The sequence below is a fragment of the Pectinophora gossypiella genome, chromosome 25 (genome assembly GCF_024362695.1).
Source record: "Pectinophora gossypiella chromosome 25, ilPecGoss1.1, whole genome shotgun sequence".
Classification (NCBI taxonomy): Eukaryota; Metazoa; Arthropoda; class Insecta; order Lepidoptera; family Gelechiidae; genus Pectinophora; species Pectinophora gossypiella.
The window spans coordinates 8,804,323-8,822,680 of record NC_065428.1 but is presented as its reverse complement, the minus strand read 5'-3'; the positions used below and the strand labels follow the sequence as shown (position 1 = coordinate 8,822,680).

General features: G+C 39.8%; 1 protein-coding gene across 5 annotated transcripts in view; it reads left to right on the top strand.

Moving 5' to 3' along the window:
* The first annotated feature begins 3,707 nt into the window (after positions 1 to 3,707).
* The window catches only part of LOC126378081 (regulator of chromosome condensation-like), a 46,368-nt gene continuing 31,717 nt past the window's right edge, over positions 3,708 to 18,358 (top strand). For all 5 annotated transcript variants that reach the window (XR_007568033.1, XM_050026230.1, XM_050026228.1 and 2 more), the window contains exons 1-2: positions 3,708 to 3,829; positions 4,094 to 4,189. Coding sequence is in view for 4 of the 5 variants with exons in the window: in XM_050026230.1 (XP_049882187.1) it covers positions 4,099 to 4,189 (91 nt within the window). In the remaining variant the exon portion in view is untranslated. The remainder of the gene's footprint in view (positions 3,830 to 4,093; positions 4,190 to 18,358) is intronic.

The following is an 18,358-nucleotide window of genomic DNA, read 5'->3' as shown; positions in this document are numbered from 1 at the left end:
CAAAAATAACAGTATTTCTCCACTAATTAATGGATGTTATTATACATATAAAGCTTCCTAAAAAAAAAGAAAAAAAAGGAAAACATGAAACAGTAGGACTAGGGCCCTGTGCTGGGAGGTTTTCTGGCCACGTCTTTCCCTCAGCGTTACAGATTCCGATGTGGTAGTAGTTTTACAACTAGTTACATAATATGTAAGTAATTTTATTTTTTGTTGTTCAAAAAGCGCTAACTTTGTAAGCCAATTTTGAAAAATAAATATTTTTGATTTTTTTTTCCTCTTGTATCACTCTATCTATCAAAAAAACCGCATCAAAATCCGTTGCGCAGTTTTAAAGATTTAAGAGTAAGTACCTACATATGGATATAGGGACAGAAAAAGCGACTTTGTTTTATACAATGTAAGGCCCTGCGCAGACGACAGACTATCCGTGACGCACTTTTTAGTCTGTGAAAATATAACCTATGCAATTATATGCAGTAACGCACACGACGCGCAAAAAGTCCGGCGCGTTACTGCATATAATTGCATAGGTTATATTTTCACAGACTAAAAAGTGCGTCACGGATAGTCTGTCGTCTGCGCAGGACCTAATGATGTATTTTTTCGTCCTTATTTACTATTATCTAAAAGAATGGCAGACTTCAAAATCTGTCGATATCAAGTGTGAAAGAGAAGGCAAGGTTTGAATAGGCTTTCGTGGTGGGCGGGAGGTACCCACGCTCCGCCCATTGCCACAACCTATTCAAGCTTACCTGTGTGTGTTAAACAATTATTTTGATTTAATGTATTATTCTTCGCATATTTTAAGATATTTTATCACCCTGTCTTCGATTTGGCGACGCTACGTAGGCGGTTTAAAGATGTGATGGAATTGTATGTTATAAGTTTATTGTTGTTGAGTAAAATATAATAAAACATTCGTGATGGGCTTGTTCAGAGAACGCATGGGTTACATCGAAGTGCCACGGGTTCATATTATGTTAAGAGTTTGAATTCTTGTTTGGATCGTACGTAGTTTCCAGGATCATACATACATACATATATAATAATAATAATAAAATCGTTTATTTCGGACAAAGTCCATAGAATGTTAGTATACAAACGACTTATAAACTAGTGTTAGTAGGACATTATTCGGGCGATCATGAATACAAATTATAGGGTGTGAAGCTCCATCCACCTTTTTAGAAAGGGGGAGTCCCACCTATCACATAACGTCTTCAGGATACCGTTGGGGCTGGCTCGAGTCCGCGTGAGAAGCGACGCACAACGTTTCCGCATGATCGCCGCAAAACCATCTGTGTGGGCCTCAGCGAACATACCAGAGGCGCTGCAATATCGCGGCAACCTCAACAATATCCTGAAAGCGTTATTATACTGGACGCGCAGATCGCTGTATGCCCGACGCGTGTAATCCACCCACAGACTGCATGTGTAAAAGGACTGGCAATATGCTCTGAAGAGCAGCCCATAAACAGCCCATATACGGTTATGAGCATTAATATGTATACACTTTGGTACCATGTCACATTAACTTTTTTGACAAATTGAACTGTAAGTCTCACTAAATGTCAAATATGTTAGTGCGACAGAGTCCTAAAGTGGGTACATTATATTCATGACTGTACGTCCCACTTGCTGGGCACAGGCCTTCCCTCAATCAACCGAAGGGGGTATGGAGCATACTCCACCACGCTGCTCCACTGCGGGTCGGTGGAGGTGTTTTTACGGCTAATAGCCGGGACCAACGGCTTAACGTGGCCTCCGAAGCACGGAATCATCTTACTCTTTCGGACAATCAGGTGATTCAAGCCTGAAAAGTCCTTACCAAACAAAGGACAGTTTCACAAAGTGATTTCGACAATGTCCCCATCGGGAATCGAACCCGGAGGTCCAGATCGTGAGCCTGACGCTCTAACCACTAGACCACAGAGGCTGTTTAGTTATTAAATAACTTGTAATGTAAGCAGCGTCACCCGTCACTCTCTCACAGTACTGCACAGAAAGAGACAGATGATCTCTATCGCGGCGAGAAAGAGTCGCGCGCTTACGGTGCTAAGCCCGCAGGTATATTTAGGTACCTACATTGATTTAAAAAATCTATAACTTTTGTAGTTACTTGTCATTTCTTCTCTTCAGCCAAAACACCTTGCGAAATGACGTAGATTCAAAAATGTTAAATTGACCTTCAACAAGTTTATCTATGTTATGTTGAATAAATGATTCTGATTTTTATTCTGATATCTAAATCCACCACACATCTGTGATAAAACATAGTACTTAAACATAACATTTGCGTCGTTCGTTACTGAGCAATATCGAACATATCGACTTTGTACCTGCTACCAGACACGACATGGTACCAAAATTACTGCATAAACAGTCTGCGATGCAAAAATTTGCATTTTAATAGAATTTTCATTATGTTTTCTTCGAAATAAGTACCTACTATTAAGTATACAATACACAATTTATGGGTATTCAAAGATAATATGATTACTAATGTTCTATACTGAGGAAAAAATCGTGAGGAAACCCAAATTCCCGAGAAATGCATTTCGGAGGTATGTTACTTAATATATTGGGCTGGTTTTCGCTTCAGGTTTTCCGGGTGAGAGCCTTCAGCGCTCCCCATTTGTCCGGCCAAGTAATTAATGCCATCTGCGGCAAATGTACAATAAGTCACGTCAAAAAAAAAAGCTTCAGGTTTAAAAATCAGACAAGCAGTCGGTTCTGTAAAAAACCGGACCTGTGAAATCTTTATCTCTTTACCTATCTTTTTCTTTTGTTAGTTAAGCGACCTGTGAAAACATTGTGTTATAAGTTAAAGCAATTTATATTCTGTAGGCTCTGCACGGCAACCGCGACGAGCGTGGCGCGAATTATATCGAATTATATTGAAACGCGGCTATCATGCAGACCCGGCGGGTCACTTGTATCATTGCCTGCCCCGTTAGCCATCACGGGCGCGAGTATATAACTTATGTCGGTGGGTAGATCTTCGAACACCGATCCTAGAATCTTTCGGTCTTTTTGCAAATAAGTATCCAGTTAGAATTTTCGTCAGTTGACGACATACATAAGTTCCAACTGGATTATATATGACATTTTTGCGAACACGGTAGTGTAATTGACTTCCGACATAGAATAAGGAATAATACTACGCTTCCGGTGTTCGAGTTGACTACCGGTAGTACCTAGTATATCAATTAACTACCCAGATAAGGCAAGTCAGGTAAGTAAAATATAGATGCCTACATAACCATGCTGCTTCAGTACGAGTTCATAAAGACGATCCGGCTATGAATAAAAGTAATTACTATTCTGTTTGCAGTTTTATTTGCTTTCGAAAGAATCATTCGCGAAATTTATTATTGTCCCGCCATCTAGTGACGAACGCCGGAAACGACTTAAGTGGTAGCATAGACAATATAGAAGTTTACGACTTTATGGTTAATTATTAGTGTTGGCAAAAACCGGAAGTTGCTATTGTCAACACAAAACCGGTATCCAGCATTTTTAATATTACAAGCTTATATATTAATAAATAAGTCAGAATTACACAGCAAAAAATATGTCTTGACAAAATTCAGAATATTTTCATATGTATTATTTTATTTTAAATGGTATTTTGTTTGCGTAGTTGAATTATCGGTTTTACTGTTCATCGTAACGGTAGCAACACTCAAGTGTCGTTGGCCAAGCGAAGCGAGCGAGGGAGATGCACGGGATTTTGTTGAATACAACGTCATCTTCAATTCTAAAGAGATTTCTATAATTTCCTTCGCAATTCAGTTAGACCGTCAATCAGTTAAATTCTAAAACAGTAAGTAATTCGCACCGCCCAGTGGTTTCTCTAAAACATAGTGCGTTATTTGGCCCCCAAGTGTTCTATACAAAAATGCATAATATAACCTATCTGCGTGCGTTTTGCATAAATCCGTGCGGTAGCCTTGTAATTGATGCAGATGCAGTCAATAACGCGGTAATGCGATTATGAGAGTGTTTGAAACGTCAGCAGTGTTGAAGTATAGGTGTATTTCGCCGATTTGTTGTTGCGTGCCTGTGTTTATTTATCGCAATATTGCAGGCGTTATGCCGGCGACCCGGGGCGTAAAGCGGACGGCGTCCAAGAGTTCAGCCTCTGTTGCTTCTACGGGGCCAAAGAACAAGAAGAAACGCAATGGTGAGTTCCAAAAGTGTTACTTTTTGCACTTGTTTTCTTTACACCGCGTCCGACTATGACCTGTCAAATCGCGATGGCGGGAAAAGTAAGATGCAATTTCACTTTTACGCTTCAACTTCGCAATTTTCCTTGTTTTACGCTGTAATTGTTCTTGATATCACCTTTGGAAGGTTGAAGCGATTATCACAAGTATTTTCATCTTAATCGCATTATGTTAAATGATCTTAGTGGAACATTTTGAGGTTATTCGATCTTATCTTGTACTTTAGCTTGATATGATGCCAGTAGGTATTAGGTGTGTTTACCATCTCACTTATCATATTTCGGCCTATCATACAAAATCATTGGTTACATGATTATGTAACTTATTGACCTATTATATTGTAATAAACAATGAAATCATGAAAGGTCATGTAGAAATTCACAATAACTATGATATAAGGTAAATCATGGAAAATTTGTGCAATCCTAAATTAAATGGAATGAAATGGTTACATGGGTTGCCAGTGTTCCTAACAAATATTTAATTTAATAAGAATACTGGTACTAATTCCTGTAGACACCATAAAATTATATTTTTAGTTATACCTGTCATCTTATTGCTAAAAAGGAAAGGGATGGATGATTGACGGCTCGTAATTTTAAAATGATAGAGCCAATGCATTAATAACCCGGGCAAATCAAATAGTTTATTCTGCAATTTTTAATTTTTAGAGGGTTGTTTTAGATTTCTGCCTATAATTCGTATAACGTCCTCAACCGACCTCGACGAGTATGTCGGACCTCCAATCCCACCAGAAACGGAGGGTGATGCATCAACTTAGATGTACTGGTGAGGCGGAGCTTACACAAGCACGAACTAATTGTAGTTTTTGTGTTACCTGCCACTACTTATTTTTAACATTTTTAACAATCCAAACAAGATCCCCTAATGTATTACACTCTACAACCCACTATATACTCACCCACTCACACATACACACATACACGCTTTATTTCAATCACGGAGGGAACAATCTGCGCTACTTCTTGATCTCGGGTGAAGTCACTCAAATAATATTCCACATCATTTCATTACAATTAAACATATTAAGTGGATAATTTAATAAAAGATTTTGACAACTCACTAGTGTTAAACTGTCATTCACTCGAGACCTTGGAAGCATGCAGTAGCTGTCTGGCTGCCAATTTAAACTTTAAAGCACTTTGTTTTAATATAAGAAGCATTCAATTAAATTTTGACTCTTTTGTGGTGGCTTTAAAACGCCTTGGCATAGATTTTGATGTCATAATACTTACTGAATGTTGGTTGACTGAATATTCCATTATCCCAAATTTACCTGGTTATAACTCTTTCCGCACGCACACATTCATAAACAAAGTAATATGTCCTTAATTCACATTAAAACACGAAATTTGGTAATCGCATGTTTATTGAGCTGTGTAGCAAAATACAATGAGTCAATCCAAAACTACCCACTACTTAACTAATCTTATTTGTCAATAAGAGAAACAAGTATCTACCCACAATACCTACCACATACCTAAACTCATGTATATGACATACCTTTCCCCCAAGTAAACATAATCAGTATTTATATGACAACTAAACAAATGACATTCTTGCAGTAATATTAACCAAAACATTTATCTCTAATTATAAATTCTGTAACTTAATGAAACATAGAATATTATTTATAATTACACTAAAGACAATCATCCTCACATTAACTGTTTATTAAAGGACCTAATTGACTCAAGTTCTAGGTATTCCTAGGATCTCCGCCCACACGTCATCACTCGGAATTTCTATAATTTGATCAGGCTCTTCAATAGACGATGACTTATCCTTGTTACTTATCTCCCCCTTTTCTTCTTGTGGCCTTCGAGACTCTGATGCAATTTTTATAAGTTGATCAATATGCCTGTTGACAATGGAGCCATCTTCAGTTTCCACTTTGTAACTAGAGGGGCCAGTTTTGTCCAATATCTGGCCTGGTAACCATTTCGGACCATTTGTAAAATTCCTGTACATTACCCTATGGCCTATGTCCGATTCTCTGTTCTTCTTCTGATTATTTTTTATGATTTGCTGTTCAGTTTTTTTATGACGGATGTGGTCCGGATGAATTACGTCTAATAAAGTTCGTAGTTTCCGATTCATCAATAGCTCCGCGGGACTTTGATGCGTTCCAGCACATGGCGTCGCACGAAGACTCAGTAGCATGTTCGGAATTTTCACTTCCCATGTCAAATCGTCCATCTTTCGTATTTTGTCTTTAACTGTCTGAACCATCCTCTCCGCTAGCCCATTGGTAGCAGGGTGGTAAGGTGCCGTTGTAATATGCCTTATCTTATTAGCATGTAGAAATTGCTTCATTTCTTCAGACACAAAAGCAGTTCCATTATCGGAAACCATTACCTCGCATAATCCGTGTGTCGCAAATACCATCCGTAAGTATTTAATTACCGTTGCAGAGGTGGTGTTGTTAACCATAAACACCTCGGGCCATCTAGAATATGCATCGACAATGATCAAAAAGTTCTTATTTCGGAAAGGACCGGCAAAGTCCATGTGTATTCTCGACCACGGTCTGGTAGGTGTGACCCATTCATGTTGAGATCGCGGAGGCATGTGACGGTTCTCAAGACATTTGTTGCACTGACCCACGAGCGACTCTACGTCTTCATTTAAATATGGCCACCAAATGTAGCTTCTAGCGAGCGCTTTCGTCTGTACAATACCACTGTGAGCCTTATGAAGCGCTTGTAAAGTACCTGTACGTAGCGGTGGAGGCACCACTACACGGTTTCCCAGCAGCAGACATCCGTCTTGCAAAGACAGTTCAGTGCGGTGTAACCAGTAAGTATGTAGGTCCGGCTCTCTAACCTTAGCAGGCCAGCCTCGCTGTACGCAATGTATTACCCGGGATAGTGTTTTGTCTTTCGCTGTTTCAGCCGCAATATGTTCTGCGTCAAAAGGGAAATCTTCGGGTTTTTCTGCCATCAGCAAAACTTCAGTAGGTTCGTTTTCAGATCGGTCGGGAACAGGTTGTGGCCATCTGCTTAAGCTATCAGCACTCCCTATTTGTGAGCCAGGTTTGTACCTAATGTCATAATCGTGTGATGTCAGCGCGATTGCAATTCTGGTTAAGCGCGGCGACAAGATGTTCGGTATCTGCCTTTTGGGATCGAATATACCAAGGAGAGGCTTATGATCTGTAATTACGGTAAAAGATCTTCCTGTTAAATAATTGTGAAATTTTTGAATCCCAAACAAAATTGCTGTAGCTTCCTTGTCTAGTTGAGAGTAACGCCTTTCTGCTGAATGCAAAGTTCTGGAACTCATAGCAACGGGACGCTCTCTACCGTCATCCATCACGTGTGACAATACGGCTCCCACGCCGTATTCTGAGCTATCGCATGTCAGTATCAGAGGTTTGTTTAAATCGTAATGTACTAGTGTGGTATCGAATGTCAGTGCCTTTTTAGCGTGATCAAAAGCTCTTTGTTCCCGTTCTGACCAACGCCATACATGTGTCTTATCTAAAAGTCGGTGTAGCGGCTCGAGTATGGTGGCCTTGTGAGCTATAAATCTTTCGTAAAAATTATACAATCCGAGAAAAGCTTGTAATTCTTGGACATTCTGGGGTTCTGGGGTGTTCGTTATAGATTCAACTTTGCTTGGTGATGGATGAATACCCTCAGCATCAATAATGAATCCCAAAAATTCAACTTTCTCCTTGGCGAACCTGCACTTGTTTTTATTAAGGCGTAATCCCGCTTCTTTTATACGTTGTAAGACCGTGTCTAGGCGTTGGAGCATCTCAGGCATGGTACGACCAGAGATTATGATGTCATCAATCAGAACTGCGACTCCTGCAATTCCTGCTAGAAGTGCCGTCATCAGCCTTTGGAAAATACCGGGGCAGGCCTTCACCCCAAATGCGAGGTATTTAAAGTTAACAGTTTCGCCGTATCGTGGTTGACGGTAACTTGCGTATAGGCACGGTCTAAGTCTAGTGTCGTGTAGAATTTTCCACCAGCTACAGCAGCAAAAACTTCATTAGCCGTAGGCATTGGATAGGTATCTGACTCCGTCGCTTGGTTGACTGTGCTGCGGTAGTCGCCGCATAACCGCACTTCACCTGACTTCTTTATGACTGGAACGACAGGGGTGGCCCACTCCGAGAAAGACACCGGTCGAAGGACGCCCTCGTCTACCAGGCGATCGATTTCGTTCTCCACTCTGTCTTTAACGGCGTACGGAACAGGACGAGCCTTAAGAAACTTTGGAGTGGCGTTCGGTCTCAAATGTATTGCTACGGGATCTCCACGGTAGGTACCGAGACCATCCTTGAACACCTCGTGATGCGTAGCAATTATGTTTTCTAGCTCTGCATAATCTCCGTTAGATACGAAGTTGATATTCATCGTAATGCCTAAATGCATAAGCCAGTCTCTTCCTAACAGGTTAGGTCCACTGCCCTTAGCCACGAGTAACGACAGTTCATAGTCAATGTCCTTATATCGCACTGGTAGCAATGTCCGGCCGAGTAGATGTACGGGTGCGTTAGTCCACGTGCGCAGAAGTAATGGCGCGGCCTCGAGGCGGCGCGGCGGCAGCAGGCGCGGCTGTAATTGGCGCCAAGTGTGTTCGTTTATCAGCGTGTAGCAGGCACCCGTGTCGACCTGCAGAGTGACAGGTTCACCAGCCATCAACACCCGTATCTCGAAGGGTGAGACCCGACTCGTTGTCTGTACAGTATAAATGCCGTTTAAAGCGTATCTGTCCTCTTCCGTGAAGTTCATTTTACTTGCGTTTTTTTTTGAAATACAGATTTTTTCTATGTGTCCTTTTTTATTGCAATATCGACACGTCACATTGATAAATCGGCACTCGCCACCGTGTCGATCTCCACACCGATAGCAAAGGCGCGTCGCGGGTTGCGGGGCTAGGCTGGCAGCGGTGCGCGGCGCGGGGCGCGGACGCAGCGCGTTGATGTCCATGGGCTCCGGCGGCGGCGCGGCCGCGGCCGGCAGGTCGGCGGGGCGCGGCGTCGGCGCGTCGCCGCCGCTGACGGCGTGACCCGCGTGTATCATCCTCACATCTTTACCCGCACTCTCCGCTGATTGCATAGCTTCGACTACATCTTTATAAGTCAGATTGTCTCGCTTTAATAGTTCGTACTGTAATCGGTCATCTCGCATACCACACACAAGTCTGTCACGTAACATACGTTCCAAATCACTAAAATTGCAGCCCGCACTGATCTTTCGAAGTTGAGTAATGTACTCGGCACTCGATTCGCCACGATTTTGGTCACGCTTATAAAACTTATATGACATAGATATCTCATTTGGTTTCGGGCTGTAATGTTTGGTTAGAACTTCTACGGCCTCATTAAATGTGACTTCTGTAGCTTTGCGAGGCGTAATTAGTGCTAATAACGTTTCAAACACTTGCGAACCACACACAGTAAAAAAATTTGCGCGCTTGACATTGTCTATTACGATTCCATTTGCCTCAAAACAAAACTTTAGTCTGTCGATGTAATTGTCCCAATTATCTGTTTGTGGACTAAATTCACTGAACTTCACTGATTTTCGGTCCATTTTCACTAGTTTACTTCCTCGTCGCCAATAATATGTCCTTAATTCACATTAAAACACGAAATTTGGTAATCGCATGTTTATTGAGCTGTGTAGCAAAATACAATGAGTCAATCCAAAACTACCCACTACTTAACTAATCTTATTTGTCAATAAGAGAAACAAGTATCTACCCACAATACCTACCACATACCTAAACTCATGTATATGACACAAAGCTGGTGGAGTAACTGCTTACGTGAGGGACTCCTGGAGTCCTGTAGTTAAGGAATCTTCCTGTACTGATTGCAACTGCCTCGAAATCGAAATAAGTCCTGACTTATTAATGTTTGGCATCTATCGCTCTCCATCTTTTGCTAATGCTAAAGGATTCCTCGATTCTCTTGAGGAGTTGTTACAAGGCGCATGTAATAGAAAGACAGTTATACTTACAGGAGACTTGAACTTAGATTTATGTTCTTCACCTCTTAAAGAACAATGTACTGACTACATAAGTTTGTTGACTGAACATCAGATGCTGCCAGCAATTACAAAACCCACTAGAGGAAGTGGATGTTTAGACCACTTTTTTGTAAAACACTCGGAGCTAGCAGTAGGATATACTTGTAATACAAGCATTACAGATCACAACATCTGTGTATTGGGAATAGGGTTTGCAGTACCGGAACTGAATTGGATTTTCGAATTCCCGGTACTGGAGCCTATCCAGTACCGGGAATTACCGGGAAGTTTCGAAACTTCGGTACCTACTGAAAAAAAAAAATTCGTAATTATTTTATGAGTATGATGAAATTAAACACCAAAACGCTTTTTAAAATATTTAATCAACTTACTACTAAATATACTTACTAGTAAATACTAAATATACTTAGCTTTAAATTTGGTAATTGAGATCACGCACACATTACTTCACAATCAGTCTTTAAATTTACAATCAGTACAGTAATTTCAGTAAAATAATTAATACAAAACAAACTGCTTTTCGAGCTAGTTTGTGGCAATAACTGTCTAAGTTAAGTTTCTAAACATTTTATGAAAAAATAACAAGAAACAATGCAAAAGCCAAAGGAAACTAGCCGTGAACACACTGTGTTTATTTTATTGAATGATTCAAAGCATAAGGTTATTTATTATGCACAAAATATAACCTACAATATAAACAAACTACCTAGTTCACGATAAATAAACAAGGGTATATTAAAGTACTCACCAGTCTATTACTTTTAAACAAAACACTCACTACATCGTTGCTGTACCAAGATTGGGGCGGCACTGGCATGGCGGAACGGGCCGAGCGGCCAGAAGATGCCAGCGAGCTAACCGAAAACTGCCGAATATTCGATTACTCTAGAGTACGTACGACTCGTGCACGTACTTCTCTTCGTTCTTCTTCTTCTTTTTGTTCTTCTTCTTATCTTGGTTGCGTGCGTTAGCGCGCCTCACGCGCGGTTTTAAAAATTAAAATTTCGTGACAGTATAAATGTTTGTACAGTACCGGGAATTACCGGGACATAGTTTAGATTTCCCGGTACTAAAAATTTTTGCATTTCCCGGGAATTCTCGGTATTTTCAGTACCGAGAATTCCCGGGAGCAAACCCTAATTGGGAATGGCACTCCAAAAGACACATAATCAACGCAAACGTACCCGTTTTAAAACTAATATACCTGCTGTGGTGAGTGCTCTTTCCTCTGCAGATTGGTCTAATGTTTCCGTAGCATCCGATATTCACGAGGCTGTATCTGCATTTTGTTATACTATAGATAATGCAATTACTACTAACACTAAAGAAGTAGTCATAAGTCGCTCTAAATTTAACCTTAAGCCCTGGATTACCCCAGGCTTAATGAAATGCCAGAAGAATCGTGACAGACTACACCTGGTAGCAAAACAAAACCCTTCCAATAAAATTTATCAGCGTACTTATAAAAGATACCGTAACTTCCTAAATAATCTTCTTCACAAATTAAAAACGGACTATGATAGACAAGAGCTTACAGTAAATAAAGATAACCCTAAAAAGCTTTGGCACACTATCAAAGAGATGTGTCACATGAACAAAAAGAATAATGATCCCTCTGAATTGTGTCAAACAGATAGCGACCCCCATTCTTCTTTGAATCTATGTAATAGTTACTTTACTAACATAGGTAAAACATTAGCCAATGAAACCCTGACTAGACTCGGTAGCACCCAAGAATCTTTAGCAGCTGAAGTAGCATCCCAAACATCAACAGTACACTCCTTTTTCATGACGCCTACTAACGAAAGTGAACTTAGCAAGCTCATTAGTGATCTCAAACCCGACAGTGCCCCTGGATTAGATGGATGTACCCCCTTCCTCATAAAACAAATCAAACCTGCTATCCTGACGCCTCTTACTCATATCTGCAACCTAAGTCTTTCATCCGGGATTTTTCCAGAGAACTGGAAATCTGCTATAGTCACACCTATTTTTAAGGCTGGCGATAAGTGTACCCCAAGTAATTACCGTCCAATCTCCTTACTTAGTGTTTTCTCAAAACTACTGGAAAAATTGGTAAACAAAAGACTAGTTGGTTATCTTGAAAATTACAGTCTAATCCCTAACAGACAATTTGGCTTTAGACAAGGTAAATCGACGGAAGATGCAGTTTTGGAGCTCACTGATGTGGTTTCATCGGCTTTAGATCAAAAATTTTGCTGCCTTGGTGTCTTCATGGATCTTGCAAAGGCTTTCGACACAGTATCAATCCCGATTCTCTTGCAAAAATTACACAATGTCGGTATCAGAGGTGTAGCCCATGATTGGTTCCGTAGCTACCTTTCAAATCGCAGACAGTGTGTTAGAGTGGGTGGAGCAGTGAGCGATCAGCTACCGCTTGATTTCGGAGTACCCCAGGGAAGCATCTTAGGTCCAACACTTTTTATTATTTACATGAGTGATATTCTTGAACTTACTCTTAACAGCGCTGACATCTTTTGCTATGCGGACGACACTGTCATTATCTTCAGAGGTTCATCTTGGGACAAGGTTTACAAAACAGCGGAGGAAGGCATGAAGATGATTTTAAATTGGCTAGATAAAAACTTACTTTCCTTAAATGTCTCCAAAACAAAACATGTAGCGTTCTACAAAACACGAGCTTCCAAACCCCCGCTTTCTAAGCCCATAAAATTACTTCAAAATAATTCTAATTTTACTACACTATCGATTGAACGCACAAATAATATTAGGTACTTAGGAATGCCTAAGTACCTAATATTATTTGTGCGTTGAACACAATGGTGTTAGATGAAAATCTTACTTTTAAGACACACATCGCGGTATTATCGGGAAGAATAAGGAAAGTCATATTTATAATGAAACGTCTACGAAACGCAGCTCACAAAAAGACTCTGGTATTGGTGTACAAAGCAATATGCCAATCCATTCTCTTGTACTGCATTCGTGTTTGGGGTGGTGCGGACAAATCTTGGATGCTGGAGCTAGAAAGAGCCCAAAGAGCCGTCCTTAAAGTAATGGTCAGAAAACCTTTTAGGTATCCTACGGATGACTTGTATAGTGAAGTTAAGGTACTGCGAGTCCGACAGCTATTTATACTTAGAGCAACTATTAGAACACACTCGCTTACCATCCGGTCTCAGGAATATGATGAACTGATAAAACGTAGAGTTTTTAGTGTTTACGTTCCCTTTGTTAGGACCAGCTTTTCAAAACGTCATCCTTTCTTTTTACATCCATATCTTTACAATAAGGTTTGCAGAGCTCTGCAGTTCGTAAAAACACTTTCCACGTCCAAGGCTAAGAAAGCGATCGAAATTTGGTTACAAGAGCTAAACTATGTCGAAACAGAGGCTCTAATGCCGAAAAACAGCTACTGCTCCCTTTGAACCTCCCACACACACATGCACACACTCACACACATACACACACACACTCACACACACATACATACACCCACACACTCACACGCACACACACACACACACACACACACTCACACACACACACATTACTCCATACCTAGAAGTTTTATTTTTGTTAATTTTAAATATTTTTATTATGTTTCATTATTGTGTATTTTGATATAAGCAGTTATAATTTTTCATAGTGCTCTGTATTCTGTCCGTGTGTCCATTTTGTAAATCCTGACAGGAAATCGTACTCTGGCCCCTGCGATACAAGCTGAGCTTAGTGCAGGGACCGCCGCATATCTAAAGTAATTGGTCTTATTATAGTTGTCTATATTTTTATTAATGTAAAATTGTAAGCCTATGTTCAATAAAGATTATTATTATTATTATATTATATATAGCTGCAAACCCACTGACTGACTGACTGACTCACTGACATAATTGTTCTCCCAGAAGGAGCGTCGGGGGGTCAAAATGATGTATGGGGGGTGTGATCGGGACCTCCCGGTGAGTATGGGAAAAATCCCAAATCTTGGAAAACTGCTCCGCATCAGGGAGACACCCTACAGTCTGGCGCAACTATTATAGCTGGATCAAATTTTTTTTCGCAAAACCTATTTAAATCTTGGTCAAATTTTATCGTGGGTGAAAAAAAATCAAAATGGCGGAAAAACAAGATGGCCGCCATACAAAAAATTGTTTTTACAGAAAATGTATCGGGGGTAAAAACTGTGTATGGGAATGTAATCGGAGTGGCTTGTCGAGTTCGGAAAATGTTCTCAATCTTCGAAAACTGCTCCGCATCAGGGAGACACCCTACGGCCTGGCAAAACTATAGCACCTAGAACATTTTGGTTTTCACGAGACATATTTAAACCTTGGTCAAATTCAATTGCCCGTGAAAAAAAATCAAAATGGCGGAAATTCAAGATGGCCGCCATACAAATTTTTCGTTTTTCCTGAAAATGCCTCGGGGGTAAAAATGATGTATAGGAATGTGATCGGATCATCATGTTAAGTATTTCAATACTGCTTGATCTTGAAAAACTGCTCCGCATCAGGGAGACACCCTATGGCCTGGCAAAACTATAACACCTAGAACTTTTTGGTTTTCACGAGACATATTTAAACCTTGGTCAAATTCAATCGCCCGTGAAAAAAAATCAAAATGGCGGAAATTCAAGATGGCCGCCATACAAATTTTTCGTTTTTCCTGAAAATGCCTCGGGGGTAAAAATGATGTATAGGAATGTGATCGGATCGTCATGTTAAGTATTTCAATACTGCTTGATCTTGAAAAACTGCTCCGCATCAGGGAGACACCCTACGGCCTGGCAAAACTATAGCACCTAGAACTTTTTTGATTTCACGAAAACAAGATGGCCGCCATACAAAGCTTCGAACTAATACAGGACACGCGAGCAGCTTGCTGCGAGCGAACCACGCGACATCTAGTTATTATGTATATATCTGGATTGATTCCATCTCGGCTCGTTAAGGCCGGTACTTTTAAGTGATCACGGGCCTAAACCAAGTGATCACTCATTTAATAAATTGAGTTAAGTTGCAGGTCGGTCTGTCTGTAAGAATTTTCGGACTATTCGGCATGTATTTAATATTGTGGCTTTTTGTAGAACACTATAGATTTGTCGGGGTAGGTCAAGGAGTTGAATATTGTGAAGTAACTGTTTGGGTATTACGCCAGTAGTAGAAATGACTATGGGAACTATTGTAACTGTATGAAGGTTCCACATCCGTGCTATTTCGTATTTTAGATCCGTGTATTTGTTCAGTTTTTCGGATATTGTTGACTGTAAATTATGTGTATTGGGTATGGCAATGTCTATTAGTAGTGCTGTTCGTTTTTCTTTGTTAATAAGGGTGATATCTGGTCGGTTATAATGAATGGTTTTGTCCGTAAGTATCGCTCTGTCAAAATATAGTTTATGAGTGGTTGATTCAAGAATAATTTCCGGGCTATATTTATAGTAAGGCGTAGGTGAGTTTTTTGTCAAATTATACTTTATTGCAAGCTTTTGGTGGATTATATTGGCTACCTGATCATGCCTATGTTTATAATCTGTCTGCACTATTGACTTACACGCACCAGTGATGTGTTGTATGGTCTCAGAAGCGCTAGTGCATCGTCTACATGTGTCGGTGGGCAAATTGTGAACTTTCATTATGTGCTTTTGATAGTTTCTCGTTTCTATAACCTGATCCTGTATTGCAAGCATGAAGCCTTCCGTCTCTGGAAACAACGCACCACGCCTGAGCCATTCGTTCGACGCAAGTTTGTCGACGGTAGGTTGGTTCAGGTCGTGGTGGTGTCTTCCGTGCAATGTCTTTCGGGCCCATTCACTATGTTTAGTCTGTTTGTCGGTTTGTGCTTCGTTCTTCTGTGAAACTTTGTCATGTAGATTTAGTGGAGTGAGTTTAATGTCATTTTGGGCTATTGCATTATGTAAAGGGGATGTCTGCGCTTTGTAATGGAAGTAATTTCGGAGACCGGTTATTTGCTTGCTGTGTAAGTTACTGATATCTATGAGTCCCCTACCCCCCTCGCTTCGTGGTAGCGTTAGTCTTTGAATACAAGATCTTGGATGGTGTTTACGGTTCCGTGTCATGGTAGTACTTATTGTACGTTGTAAACTCTTGATTTCCGCCTTTGTCCAATTTATGATTCCGAACGAGTAGGTTAGGATGGGGATCGCATAGGTATTAATAGCTTTGGTAGTATTTTTTGCGTACAAGTGGGATTTTAGAATGGAATTTAATCTATGTTTGAAACTTTGTATAAGTGTGCTTTTTATCTCTTTGTGGTGGATTTGCTTAGATTGATTATATCCAAGATATTTGTAGGCTCTGCCTTCTTCTATTGACTCGATTAGCTCACCACTCTGCATCTGATAGTTGTACTCATGGATCAGTCCTGCTTTGACCGAATTAATTTTGCACTTGTCGATTCCAAATTCCATGCATATATCTCGGGAGAAGATTTCTGTTTCATTAGCTAATTCGTGGAGTTCTTCTTGAGTTGAGGCGTACAATTTAATATCGTCCATATATAAGAGGTGATTTAATTTATATTCGGATTTGTCAGTCTGTATGCTGGGTTCATCGTTTTGAAATTTTAAAGAGTATCCTGTACTTAATGAGTTTAGTATATTTGATAACGGATTCAAAGCAAGACAGAACCATAACGGGCTCAGCGCATCACCCTGAAAAATGCCACGCTTAATCATAATAGACTCTGTCTCAATTGTGTCTGTGGGTGTTGTCAGTCTAAGCTTTGTCGCCCAATTAGTCATTGTATTTTGCAAGAATAATATTATTTGTGGATGAATTTTGTATATCTCTAAAATTTTAAGCAGCCAAGAATGAGGAACTGAGTCATAAGCCTTTTTATAATCTACATACATACTAAATAAATTGTGTTTTTTCTGTTGTACCTGCCTTAGAATAATGGAGTCTATCGTGAGCTGTTCTTTGCATCCCTGGCTGAACTTACGACATCCTTTTTGTTGTTCTGTTAGTATGTTGTTTGTAGTTACGTGAGAATAGATTAGTTGTGTCAGACATGATGTTATGATTTTATATATTGTTTGTAAACAGGTTATAGGTCTATATTTTGCAGGATTGGAGCGATCATTTGGGTCTTTGGGTAACATATAAGTGGTGCCGACAGTAATATAATCAGGTAATGTATGTGGGTTTTGGATAAAGTTATTTATATGGTTATGGAGGTATGGATGAACGTGTGTTAGTTTTTTATACCAGTAGTTATGGATGTTATCAGAGCCAGGAGCTTTCCAGTTATGCAATTTATCAATTACAGATATAAAAGTTTCTACAGGTACATGTTCAAATTGCATCGGTTCTGTGTTTCGTTGGTTAATCTCCTCATTTTTTATCCACTCTGCTTCATTATTATGTTCGACAGAACTCTCCCAGATACTGGACCAAAATCTATGTAACTCCTCTGTTCTTGGCGCTACTATCGCATTTTGGGTGTCTTGTGGATGTGGAGCATGTTGGTTACTAGTTGTGGATTCTCTAAGAGTACGATAAAATTGTTTTTCATTACTTGTAAATTGTTTGTTTTGGGTCTTACGGAATGTACATGTTTTGTATCGTTTTAATCTATTGCATGAAACTGAAAGTTTTTGTTTAAGTGTATCTAGAAAATGTGAGAGTTGTGTGTTTGGTTCTTCGTGGGTGCTATGAATTTTATACTGCTTCATTATACTGTCTACGTGCCTATTTAAGTTGGTGCTTCTACTTCCATTGATATAGTGTGATAACCTGCCTATTTTAGTTCTTAAATCTTCTACTCTGCGTTCTAACCTTATTTGCCATTTAGGTTTATTTTTCTTTCCTCTGTAACATTGTTTGTCTGTCTTGGGTGGGATTTCTAGCTTAGCTCCATTTAATTTAGCAGCTGTCCATGCAGCACAGTATATAATCGTCTGTAGAGATATAAAATCTGTGACTATATCAGTATGATTTGGTAATGTATATGTGTTTAAATATAATATTTTGAATTACAACAAAATAATTATTATGTATTGAAAGAAAAACACACAACGTCGATATGAAGATTGTTTTGTGAACTTACCCTTTACTCCCGCTATGTTGGTACTATTTACCTGCTTGTCAC